This window comes from Trachurus japonicus, chromosome 20 (genome assembly GCF_045865225.1).
Source record: "Trachurus japonicus isolate A0001 chromosome 20, Traja_1.0".
Classification (NCBI taxonomy): Eukaryota; Metazoa; Chordata; class Actinopteri; order Carangiformes; family Carangidae; genus Trachurus; species Trachurus japonicus.
Window position 1 is genome coordinate 11,734,841 of NC_140926.1, and position 14,128 is coordinate 11,748,968.

Consider the following 14,128-nt stretch of genomic DNA (forward strand, 5'->3'; position numbering starts at 1 on the left):
CCGTTACACAATGGATTATTCAATATCCTGCAGATGTCTACTGACTGCATTTGTTTAATAAATTAAGCCTTGAACTGAAATCTGAGCAGACGTGACCTTCGGCCTGCATAACCTCAGCCCTGACGGTGGGGGGTTGATCTGTCCCCATTTAGTGCTGCTTTAATAGAAAGGATGGCAGCGCAGCCCAAAGGGAGTGTCCTGCAACAAAGGGCAATATCCTCCGACTGCTCCTGCTCCGAAATCAAATTACACCAATTTATCGATCACGGAAAATAAAGAGGCATTTAGGCCGAGCACAACCTGGCAGACTTGTAACTCAGGACAGAAATCATACTTTTTTTATTTTTTCCCCCTGTTTAAGTCGTCCTCTTCCTTGCTCTGTGTGCGTGTCTCCAGACAGAGAAGCGAGAGGATAAATACAGGAGGAAATAGAGGTCAGCTCCGCTCCTGACAGAGTGACATATTCCGCCACCTTCTTTCAGAAAAGATCCTGGCCTCCTGGTGTGACTCCTGATCCCTGTACCAGGCCTGCCTGTCACATCTACCAGCTAAAATAAACAACACATGACATAAAGAAGAGGAAAGAAAAAGAAAAAAAAGCCAAGTCAGTCTTACAATAAAATTGCTGGTTTGACTAAAGCTTTAACATCTCTGATAAGACAAAAAAAAAAGATATCTGCAGTTATTCTGTAGTGCTTAGCCTCGTTTATCTGTACACAACGTTGACTTATTTGCAAAACATTCACAGTTTAACTGTTAAATGAAAACTGCTGATGCAAAATATCACCCTCTGATAATCAGGTGCAATTATTATGAGGCAGGGGCTGCATTCTTGAGCATACAGAAAGGTTACAGTGGAGAAAGAATGACTGCAGTGGGTACCGGCCCCAAAGCTATACACAGATAATTAAGACTTATCCAAGGAGCATTGTTCAGTGTCCAAATTATTTTTGGGCCTTATTCAACACTCACAGGCGAAGCGGAGTCTTTATATCCTTAGGAGGGATAAACTTGTCACAGCAGCAGAAACTGACTTGAGTTCTGGAGTGAGCGTTATACAGGTACAGTAATTGGCTTATCCATACAAGCACTTGCCAGACACATGTGTGTAAAAGAGTGTCCTACCTACCTCACACTGAATAGCAAATTACCCATAAGAGTCACCAGTAGCTGCCTGGAGCTCCAGCTATCTTGTCAGCGACTCACAAAGTGGCGATGGTGGGGAAGCTATTTCTATCTATAAGCATTTCCCAGTCTGTTTCCCTTGGGAGTGCTTGTGCTGTTTGTTAAGTAGACCCACGCCTGTGCTCCCCTGAGCTTCCTGCTGCTTCATAATGAGCCTCTCCAGCTGGATGGCCACTGAGACAGTGGAGGCCAGAGGTTGAGCTGTTCACCCTCTCTAATTGGCTGAATCATACTCTCACCCATCAGCATGCAGAGCAAGCAGGGTGCAAACAGAAGTTACTAAGGAGTGATTTTTATATTCCAAAATGGGCTTCACACTTAAAGACATTAGAAAACTTTAAACATGTAAGATAATAACAAGGACAAAGAACAGAACAAAGGAGAAATGACCAAGAGAATCATAAAGAACAGAGCCGACACCTCAGTCTATAGATCCTAATGAAATACAGGAGAAAAAAGCCTCCATTGCAAGTTTATGAGAAAAGACGGCGCATCGACAACTTTCTCATAGACATCCTTTGATATGTTTCTCTTTCCTCCTTTTATGGAAACAAAGTCATGCTCACTGTCAGTGCTCAGCAGAAATTTATTCTGAGGACTAATAAATATGTTAAATGCTTCATAAAACATTTGCAGCGCAGATATATTTTACTGTGTAATAATTCAATTTTTATTTTTTACAAAACGTACACGTTTGCTTGTTAGCAGCCCTCAAAGGTGAAGGTAAAAGACAACAGAGAAATGTAAGTCAAGCTCACTGTGTAATATGCATGCACCAACAGGGGAGTTAATGAGGCAAATAGCTCTGTCAGCATATTAACAACATACAAGACAAGGAGACAAGTATCAAATATGTCTGATTGAGGATATACCGTATGCTACAGTGTCTCTTGTATGCCTTTATGGCTAATAGTAAAGTAGGATACATGTTTTTCATCATTTAATTCAAACAAGTGAATAACTACCAAGAGAGGCATCATTTAGTTGTGCCAGGATACATAGTAGAGTATAGTAATGTGGCATCAGCATAAGAGTGAACATCTAATTAAAAGACCGAGTGGAAACATGAAAGTAGCAAATAAGTTAAGGCAAAGAAACAACATTTAATTACTCCACACGTCAGCGCAGCAACATCACCACTAGCGGCCAATCAGGACTGTCTCATCCACTGGATCAATGCAATTGGATGCAGATCCAGACAGGCCATAAAAACAAGAAAATACTACACTGCACCAATCTAATCAGGCAAAAAACTAAACCCTAAAGGAAAGTTCAGTGAAGACACCACATTAAATCCCTTCAATCTGCCCTGCCCTCTCAATATAGTAATTTCTTATGGAGGAATATTGATCTTTCAAAATGTCATTTTTCATTTTCATTTGTTGCAGAGTTTTAAAATGTAGTAGGCTAATATTCAATACAGTAATAAAAACTCCCTCACACGGTGATATAGGCATTAAAGTGCAGAGACAACATAAACAAGCTGCAGTTGCTCTCATTAAAACTTTAGGTGAACTTGAAAAAAAAAACAGATTGTCTTTAACAAGGCTTATAGCTATGTGCATCATTTTATTTAAATAGTTGTTACATTATTTATGAGACAGAAGGTAATATCAGTTAAGTGTTTCAATATTTATTATTATTCAGCATGGGGGAAAATTAAAATGGAGCATTTAAAGTGCCAGCTGAGGCTTATAAATTATCCCATGAATCCTTCAACAGGGTAATTTACAACTCTGCAGGGCTGACTTCATTCAGGGAAGAAAAACAAATGTCAGTCATGCATAGAGGAGAAAACCTCAGAGGGGGAGAGCTACCTGCACCATCTGCTGTAAACAAGCTTTTATATTCCTATTCATATACTGTAAACTGTGACGTGCTTTATATTTCATGTGAAGAGCAAATGGGTTTCTGCTTTCTTCTCTGTTAACGTGACCAATTGTGTTGAAGCAGTGTCGACTGAGAGGTGAGCAATTTCATTCTATTCTGAGACGTCTTAACAAGCTGCATTGCATAATGTCACACAATCACTCTTCCTTTGATCAGCTACAGTAGACAAGCGTGATTGGAAAAAACAATACAAAACAATCAAACAAACTCCACCAAAGAATATGTTCTTATTCTTGAAATAAAAATAAGAATATTAACTCAGCATGTATCTTAAAGTGAATCTTGTACACTTGAGCTTATTAGTCAGTTGATCAATTTGAATGCAGAGAAATGAAATGGGGTGATATCATTAGAGATGGAGCAGGCGTACACTGCTCCTCAGTTTGGACAGATTCATTAGTGAAAACACAGACTATTGATTGTGGTTGCAGAGCGGCTGTATAGGGATACTTACAAAAATTCAGTTTCAGTTAGTGACACTGAAAGAAGTTCAGTTCAACTTCAACTTTTATTTATGTGCCATTCACTTCACTTAGTCTGTGAAATATTAGAAAATAGGGAAACATGCTGATCAGAGGTAAAGTTTTTTTTTTTTTTTTTACAGTCAGACTACTAAGATATTCAACAAATATTCACATTTGAAAAGCTGGGATCACCAAGTGCCATTGAAACAATGCATTCAACAATTTATTATACCTCTTCTATATGTGTGAATAAAAGTTTGAATTGAATTGAATTGAATTGAATTGAATTGAATTGAATTGAATTGAATTGAATTGAATTGACCATGGTGGCAATTAATTTACTCATAGTATTTAGAAGTAGTACTGTAATTTATGGTATTTTTTAATTTTACTCAAAAAGTGCATCTTTAAACTGCTCATATTTCTGTGGTATATTTTGAGACTTGTACTTGAGGATATTTATAGTCTGTTACATACTAAGTAAAGGATTAAATAGCTTGTTACATCACTGAATAAATTGCAAAAGCAGAATGGAGAGGTGAGACAAACACTGATGATGAGGAAACAAAATAGTCTAACACATTTTGATGGATGAAGAAGGAAAACATGTAACTGTAGCTTATATAAATCAGCAGTCTAATAGATAAAAGTTTGCATGAATCTAATATCTGCTTAAGAAACTTTGCTTTTAGAATATTTAACAAGAAATAAAAACTCAATAAGGCTGCAAATAAATCGCATGATTGGCTTTATGAAGAAATGTTGTGATTACATCAACATTAATCTGCTCATCTTTCTGGGGTAAACAGCACTAACAACAGCCTGAGAGGCATGCATTTATTTTTGATCGCTCATGACAGCTTGGTGGGAGAACATTTTACAGCCCAGTAATTTGGGAATACACCGTCTTTGTCTCCAAAAAAACTGATTCTGGGAAAATCAGCCTAGTTTTAAGCATCACAGACCAATGTCTGCTTTCCGCTTGGTGAAGCAACTTTGTTGTGCTCCTCAGAGTACAGCTAAGATGTTTTGCGTTCAACGTGAAGCGGCCTAATCACTCATGGCATCCAGTCAAGAACACAAAACCACCGAGGATCACCGTTCAAGTCTGAAGAAAGACATCAACCTTCACAACAAAATAACTAATCCTGGGGCCTGGTAAGTAGTCAAGGGAACATACTTGTGTCTACAAAATTATAGGCTAGAGCTTCATTTAAAATACAGCAAAAAAAAAAAAATAGTTTGGATTTTGTTGTGACATTAGATATTCAGGGGCTTTCATGTTAAAAATCCCCTCATTTGTCCACAACTCAAATCAGAGACACTGATCTAACCACTTATTGGACAGTCAAACCCCTGTAGAGGGTTGTCACAGAACCGAAACCGAATCCCTTCTGACTCCAGGCTGTCACAGGGGCAGGCAGGGGAAGGAGGGAGTGAAGGAGAAGAGGTGAGGAGGAGGAACAGGCCAGCACTTGTCGCATGTTAAGTACGAATCTGTGACATGGTAGCAGAGCCCTGAGGCCTGGCCCTGCTGAACCCCGCAGACCTGACAGCCCAGAAGCTGAAAACACCAGACAAGCATCTTCCTCCTTCCAGCCTCAGACCCAGTTGTGGTAACAAACCATGAATTCGCTGTCTGCAGCTCAGACCTCCATAGTAGCTTAGCTCAGACGCTCCCGTCTTTCAGTCAGATGTCACAACAACAAGAATTCATGTACACGCTCCGATAAATAAATGGAATAATGGAATGAATTATAAATGGCAACTAGAGCCTGTAGTATAAATAAACAATTTACAGACAGGAGTGTTTTGGCTTACTGAAAATCTTGACTGCAAATCCATAGTAATCAGTCACAATAACCATCGCTGGATTTGCTGCTCCAGTGACTGGCGAGATAATTCGAACACTAAAAATTCAGCGAGTTGGTTTAAATCTCCGTCTCCAGCTGACTTTTTAATGCCTGCAGATGTTTTGCTATGCCTCAGTGTCAACGCCAGCCAGGGCCAGATGTATTATATATAAATTTGGCACAAATGTCAAATTGGACACCTCCAGGATGACTGATTACAATTTGGCGCTCTGAGGTCAAAGGTCAACGTCAGCATCACCTTGCAGAACACATTTTTGGCCATAACTCAGGAATTCATACACTTATTATGACAATAATTTAACACAAATGTCTACTAGGATAAATGGATGATGATGAAGACATACTAAGGGGAGCGGGTGCACTGTTTGGCTGACTTACAGTACTAGAGTGTTTCCCTTACAGCTCATACACATTGTTGTGGCATGTGGAGAAGTCCAAAGCTTGACAGGTCTGTTAAGGTCTGTCTATTTATATTCCCTAAACTGTAATTGGATTATAGCTGTTTGAGTGGCAGGTTGGTGAACTGTCAATTAGCATGATATTGTATTTTTTACAGGCTTTTTTTTCCTATTTAGATAATTTCCAGTGATCTGAACCCTAAACAACACTGGCAATGCATGGTGAGTGCCTCTGACAGCTGAGGCAGCTGTTCACCACTATATCTGGTCATTTCTGCTCACAGGCGAATGTCATCATCTCCTGTCAAATCACCCTGAGTGTCAAATGTGTGAAAAAAAAACACAGGAGAAAAGAAAAAAAAATCGCTGGCAGGGTAATCCTGTCTCACCTCAGCCTCTCCTCCTCCTTCTTTCGTAGCTTCATGTCCCGCTGGACCACTTTCAAGACGTGCTCCGCCTCGACGTCCGTCAGGCCCGACAGGTCCAGTTTCCGACCCATTGTTCCTGGTCTCACCACACCGAGCTGCTGCAAGACGGGAGGAGCAGGAGAGGCTCAGGCTCTGCTGCTCTGGGGGTCGAGGCTGGGACAACCCTGGAGAAAGAGACACAGACAGAGAAATGTACTGTACAGTCGAGCTCATTTGTGGAATCAATTCACCTCTTCTGAACTGAACATTAGCAGCCACTTCGGAGAGGGCTCTCATACACCTGACAGTAATTTATGACTTTCATCAACCTCTATAGGAAGAGAAATTACAACATCAATAGGTCTCTGGCACAGCTTATAATATAATGAACATTCCCATTTTCACAACAGCAAACCCATTAGAACAGAGACCCAGCATAAAAAGGTACACTGAAGAGTCATTATTTCACCATGCAAATAATGCTGCAATGTTTGCTTTAATGACTCGTGAACAAAATATATTGTGGCGCCGTGCAGTTGCCTGCCTGCAGCATGAACCTCCATATCCGAGAGGCTGAAAATTGGATCCGGCTTGTTTCCAAACCAAAAGTGTAGTGCCTGGAAAGATTTGTTCTCTTACTGTTTCAGGTCATTGCTAATTTGATACTTGAACAAACCCCGGAAGGAAGAAATAAACTGAACTTGTAAAAGAAATTGTTACTTGTGCTGTCCTGTCGAAGGAAATATATTCAAATTGTTGTGATATTTGTGTGGTGCCTTAAGGCCATTTGTTTTTGCTACACAGAGAAGTCAGGGTCCTTAAAATGTGATTTTCAATTAACTATGTGAACAAAGCCATGCAATTAATTCAAGCTTAATTAAGATTAAACTGATCAGGGTCCTCAGAGGTGCCTTTTTCTTGTGACATAAAAACAAAATGAGTAAGCAATCATTGCCTGTGTGGCTCTGTTAGGCAATGTTTTCAGCTAATGCTACGTCAGAATGACAATATGCCCCTTTGATAACACAGATTTAAATAAAAGGGTGTTGAATAAGTGCTACATGATGCCTCCTTTGACTGAGAGGCTTGTAGTGACACTTTGTGCAGACATAATTTGAGCTCATGTTTCACTGCTTAATTTTTTTTTCAAACATAAGGAAGTACATAAGTAGCCGACATGTCCAGTTTTTAGTGCGATAAGATCTTATTTCAGCATATAACATGCAAATCATGCAGACAGCTGCGAAAGGCACACGTCTGTCTCGTGTCAACAAACACAAATGTGATATTTTACATGATAACAAAATGTCATGGTTCTGTGCAGCAGCCTGTCACTTACTGGTATTTATATTTTCTTTGAAATCAGGCATCTTCTCTAGAGCATGGCACCATAGGTGTTCTACTGTAAACATACCATTTATACTCGGCCATTATCCAGTGCACGCTGCACGTTAAAGGGATAGGTCAACATTTTTGATAGTTAGATTAGATAATAACAGAACGTTACGAGAAATGTTGTGACTGCTTGCCGAGTCACAACAGCGGTTTTGCATGAATTTACCTCTAAAACAACTCTGTCTCGTAACGTTCTGTTATTATTTCATAGCGTGGTGAATGTGCAGGTCACAACTTGTCCACCAGAGCGTTTTGGAGTTGTTGGATTGTGTATTTGATGAATTTGATGAGTTTGATGAGGGAAACTAAGAAATCCCATGAGCCACCGTAGCGTAGCTCTGAGCAGCTCATGGCTCTGCTCCACCGTTCTAAAAATAGCTTGCACCAACAATTAAAGGTAACGAACCTACTCCTAAAACTATAGGGATTATGGCAATGGGGCAATTTGCCAAAATGTTGAACTATCCCTTTAACCTTAAAAAAAGAAATCCAAACAAGACATTCAAATACCCAGCATGTGAAAGCAATCTTGATGGACAACACTGGAGATAAAAGTTCTGCAGCAAATGGGTTCAATTTTAAAGGATACAGCAGATTTAGTTTGTGACGGGATCAGCTTAAAAACAAACCTGATACCTGCTATTCGTGGGATGCAAACAGACAGACAGAAGTCAGGTCAGACAGAGGTGGGACTAAAGAAAGGATATGGAGAACGAAAGGTGGACGACAGAGAGGCAAGATCAAAGGGCGGCCTATAAAATTAATTAATTTTTTAAAAAAAACAGAGGGATGACAGGGGGAGGAGAGAAGCAGAGAAAGATGTGGAGATGGACAGAAGGAGAAGGTCCATTAACTGCAGAGTCTAAACAAGATGGGAGAGCGCTGGCAGTGTAGTGAGCAATGATGACTCAGAGGGCCAGACAATTATGTCCGTTCTATTATTGGGCCAATAGCTTCATCGACAGAGCACCTCTCCTCTCACTCAGCTTATCACTCACTCCCCGACTGCAGCTACGGGCCTGTACCAGGACAGACTGCTGTTCAACTTTTGTCACATTATACATTTCAAAAGCAGTATTATATATTATATATCATGTATTATGTTTCAAACTTTAGGAAGCAATATCCTCTATATTTGTGTCTGTGGGATTCAGCTCCATTTAATCCAAACACATCTTTTAAAATTATAGAGCCTCTACACAGTAAAATAAACTTCAGTTCATTGCTCTGAAATTGAAGAGTGGTTGTCATTTTGATGAAAAGCTCCTGGGGGAAACCAGAGGAATATTGTTTTTTAAATCATCATTTGATTTCATCCTCACAGAAATCTCCATCAGATGCTGGCACAGTCATTTGTATCAGTGGGACGCAAACACAAGCTCTCACAAACGCGCACATACTCAATTACACACACAAGTGAAAGTGTGAGAAAGAGCTTTTGTCACATTCTCAGCGACAGTGGAAAAAAAGCTGTAAAATCTCCCCATCGCAGACATCTGGTATCACACAGTGCAAATACAGACTGTCACAATACTATTCACAAATGCTCCTCATTCAGACGACCTTGCTGTCATGTCTGACAGGAATCGTATTTTACATGCAAAATATTAAAATACACACTTTATGGACAGCATATATGTATGTGTGCCAGCATATGTGTCAGCATGGGCCTACAGTATGAGGACTGAACATTGAAATAGCAATGTGCAATATCCAAATTCTTGGTGATTTGTGACAACATATATTAAATGAAGCACAGTTGTGCTACAGAGAGGTCACAGCCAACAAATCATATATCTTGACCACTATGGGATACACCTGTTCACCTGTGTGTTAATGTAAATATCTATAGGACAATCACATGGTAGAAACTTAAAGGGATAGTTCAACATTTTGGCAAATTGTCCTATTACCATAATACCTAGTCATAGCAGTGGGAATCGTTACCTTTAATTGTCGGTGCGAGCTATTTTTAGAACGGCAGAGCAGAGCCGTGAGCTGCTCAGAGCTATGCTACAACTCAGTCTCGTAACGTCCCGTTATTACCTCATAGCGTGGTGAATGTGCAGGTCACAACTTGTCCACCAGAGCATTTTGGAGTTGTTGGATATTTTGTATTTGATGAGTTTGATGAGGCAAACTAAGAAATCCCATGAGCCTCCGTAGCGTAGCTCTGAGCAGCAATTAAAGGTAACGAACCTACTGCTATGACTATAGGGATTATGGCAATGGGCCAATTTGCCAAAATGTTGAACTATCCCTTTAAGTGACTTTGATTGTAGCTTAGTTGATGGCTGGTCTGGAGAATATAAAGAACACAATTGAGACAACATCTCATTTGTTTGATTAATACAAAAATTTAAGTGTAAAAACAGCATTGCATATGAGTAGTTATGAACCTGAGTATTTCTTGGTCAGAAGCAACTACTTGCCTTCGCTTTGTGTTTCTGATCTTTATTTACCAGACAGATATGAGAGTGGCATCATTATCATCCAACATCTCAACATTAAACTGTTTCTTTAAGGATTTAGAATAAGGCCATCCATCAGTGAATGTCAGCCCATATCCACTCCACAACATGAACCACAAATGGCTGCTCTAACACAGCATTTGTCTTTGGTCCTTCTCACTCTCCTAATGTATAGAGGAGATTAATGCACCATTACTGTGGCCATTATTGTATAGCCACAAGGGAAGGCAATTATTCAGGCCTTCTTTTTATAGTGAGTGGTGTCAAGGTCTCAGTGTCTGTCTCTGAAGCTTCAGTGACACAGACTTGGGGGCAGAAACAAACACTGACTGTACTCACAACAAAACAACGCACACTTGTGACAATTTGCAAGACATATACGCCTGGATGTATAGCTACACAAACAAACAGATAGATGCACACTGTCTCAAATCCATACTCCCTTTGTGAACAGTGTCACCGCCTTGCAACATCACTAACACTCCCTCCACAATGGCACAGATAAGCTATCAGTGTATACACAGCAGAGTGTGGACTATTCCAACAGAAAAATCCACTTAAACCGATGCTGATTTGACGTCGCCTCAGTGGTTCAGTGCTTCACTGATTTGCGCAGTCTTCTCAGTGCAGACAGGTCGTAAGATTTCTACCTCACAGAGATTAAAACTGTCTTCTACTACACTAAAAATATGTTTGAAGGGCGACTGCAAACAGACACCACACATTGAACATTCCCATATTTGCACATTATCTGCAAATGTAGTGTCATGAAAAGTCATTTTAAAGTACTACACTAACATAACCTGATATGTACAACATGAATCCCTGACACATCATTTGGTGTTTTTTCTCTTAGTACGGATTAATTTTCTGTGTCTCACTTTGATTCATTCATAATATTTAATATAATATTTAACCAAACTCTGCTCTTGAAACTGTCACATGTACACAATCCAACTCACTCAAGCACATTCATTCTATTCCACGTATTATTTTCACTTTTATTTTCTGTAAACGTGTGGTGCTTTCAGCCGCTGCAACTCGTTTTCTCCACAAGAATCTGGCGTTTCAGTCTGAGGGCTCAGAGCTGCATGTCGGGAACTATGGTGATTTCGATTTGCGCTGTAAATTTGCAGTCGACTATACAGGTACCAATGAGCCAGGTAATTAGAAATGAGAGTTGTAAAATGCTTTTGCAGCTTTTCATTTTAGCGCTCGTAACCTCTGAACAATCTGTAAATAAATTCATTTTGAAGACAAGTGAGTTAAAGGACACACAACAACTCTAACAAAATGATAAAAACACAACCTCAGTCACAGCCGTCACACTTTGACTGGCACTACAATGAAGCCCACCAATGTAATACTGTCAGATTACAAGAGCAACATGTTCAGACTGACACCCTAAGTGCCAAGAAAGAGAGAGTGGCTTCAGAGGGAAAATAGGTCACACTGATGCATCTCTGTGGAGAATGAACAGAAACCTGTCTTTTCCATGAAAGGACATGTGCATCAATCAAACACGACTTTGATGAAAACATGTACACACTCGTATTAAATCATCCAAAGTACCACCACATCCTACATGGTGCTGCTGAGGACTTGACTCTGCCGCTGTCTATCACCTCAGATAGGTAGCAGAGGATGTGCAAACCGAGGACAAGGCCCTGTTGGAGCACTAAAAGGGCAGGTGCAGCCAAGCGCTAAATGAACTGCTTGTTTTAGACACTCTCCATTGGATCAGCGTTTCGTCACAGCCGGAGGGAAGGAGATTGAGAACGGCTTCACTGAAATGACTATTTGGACTAAAGGTGAATACAGTCAACTGACTTTGCAAATCTGCATTTACGGCTATTCTGGATTGGAGTGTGTGTGTGATTTTCCTGTATTATAATATGTGGGTCGGGAGTAGGTCACCACAAGTCCTTAAAAAGCCACACGCAGACAGCCTTTCTTTGACTCTTTGGTCACTTGTCTTCCACATTACAGCAGAAACGTAGGTGCTCAAGTTGTTTTCACAATCCGGGATATGACCACTTTCTGTCAAGATGACACCGGGGGGATTCATCAGAGAGAGAGATAAGAAGCAACAAGAGAGTGCACTATGTAGTTCAGCGTTCAGTTAAGGGCACATATACTGCGCTCAAGATTTTCATTCCTCCAACTGTTCCACCATCTGACTGCCTGTAAAGTAAGAAGTGTGAACAGGCCTGTCATTAGCAATGAATTTATGAGAATATCAATCAGCCAAGGAATCTTATTCACACTAACATCCTTGAGGGAAGAGCGGTTTTAACATAATGATGTCTGATATCGCCTTTATAAAGCCATAATGGTACAAGGCCAACAGCCTGTAGCTATGCACCAACATTACTATTTTACATCTTTGTCACCACTGAAACAAAGCTGGAGTGGTTTCAAAAGATATGGTGGGACAAAGAAAGAAGGCTGATGTTATTTTTTTTTTAAAGTTAAAGGACCTGTTTGAAAGTGCTACACCGGAAATGTTAGCATTAGCACAGCTGTTTACCATCTTGCTGGGAGCCACAGCCCTCATTGCCTTTGCAAGACAAGAGGTTACAATACATCCTCTGAGCAATGCCACTTGTTCAGGAGCAGAACAAGACACTGCAGCGACTGGGAATCGAAAAACAAGGAGACAGGTCAACCAGGCCGGGGCTAGGTGATTAGCATATAGAAGAGAAGGAGGTAAAACAAAAGGTTGTTTCCCACTGCTGAAGACAACTGTTGACAAGGGAATTCGGTGCTGAACTCACAACATTTACTCTAAACTAGTAAGTAAAGGGCTGTTAATGCCAAAATTGGCCATGTAGCAATAGCAAAAGTTATAAATAGCTCCTTTAAGCTAGTTAATAGTGAGCTATATGAACCATAGTCAGTGGTCCAAAAGTCTACAGCTTATGGGAAGTAACTTAAACCATCATAAGACTGTGATGATTATCTGATGCATTTTCATTTTTCATTTTTTTTTAAATGCTAAAATTTGGTAGCAGCTGTCATATGTTAATGGTCCTGTAGAGAGTAAATGTGTGTGACTGGCAATTTCCACAAACGGTGGTGTCTGCTAATATTTGAACACTAGGCCTGTGGCACCCTGTCAGTGCCTACTGGGTCATTGGAGCAGAGCAGAGCCGCCATTAGTGGTATTAGGTAGGTACACCTGTGCTTTTCCCACTGTGACACGTCCCAAAGTGCCAAAAATTTGTAGATAAACTAAAAAAATCAATGTAGACTAGAAAATAATGGATACAGGTGTGGTTAACAAGCAAGTGTAGGTTATCAGATGGCCTTTTAACTCGCTCCGTGTAAAGAAACACCAAATTTAGATTTCACTTCCACCCCAATATTAGACAGTGGGAACACTGAAATCCTCACCGGAGGCTCAGTATGAGGAAGAGCCCTTGATCATTTGTCACTGTTTGACATCTACCTGCTGTGTCACATCCATCACTACCTGCCCAATTACCACTCTATGCAGAGAAAGAGTGGAGGATGGCAAGGTGAGAGTGCTGCAGCTGAACTGTGAAGACACACACACACACACACACACACACCCTCTGTATATTGTATACGCAAACACATTTTGATCTTAAGTGTTAAAATCAAAACAGATGCTAATTGAATCTGCCTCTGAGTCACCGTGCATGTGACAAAGTGTTGAGAACTGCTGTAACACAAACACTAAGAATGGGTTGTAATTCTGGCTGAGTGATCTCTATTTTTCCTTGAATGAATTACTCAAGAATAGCAGACTGATTCATCCAGTATGTGGGTAAATGTATTTCTGGTGTCTCCCTATAAAGCCTCCCAAGATTAGCTTTACCTAGTATTGTTGTCAACAGGTGACAGTCACCGCCACAGAACAAAACAACTGAAATAAAACTGCTCCGAGACCAGTTCACCTGCCTTGCACACCCACACACAGAGGGGGCTGCCAAATAAGGATTTTCAGCTTGCATTCCTTTGGGTTCAAGATTTTTTGCAACCATGGGTCTGAGACAAAACACGACCTAATTTCCAACA

General features: G+C 40.4%; 1 protein-coding gene across 5 annotated transcripts in view; it reads right to left on the bottom strand.

The window, feature by feature from the left end:
* The window catches only part of myripb (myosin VIIA and Rab interacting protein b), a 102,722-nt gene that overhangs the window by 87,916 nt on the left and 678 nt on the right, over window positions 1-14,128 (bottom strand). For all 5 annotated transcript variants that reach the window (XM_085762662.1, XM_085762664.1, XM_085762663.1 and 2 more), the window contains exon 2: window positions 6,201-6,403. In XM_085762662.1, coding sequence (XP_085618788.1) covers window positions 6,201-6,310 — 110 coding nt within the window. In that variant the 5' untranslated portion in view covers window positions 6,311-6,403. The remainder of the gene's footprint in view (window positions 1-6,200; window positions 6,404-14,128) is intronic.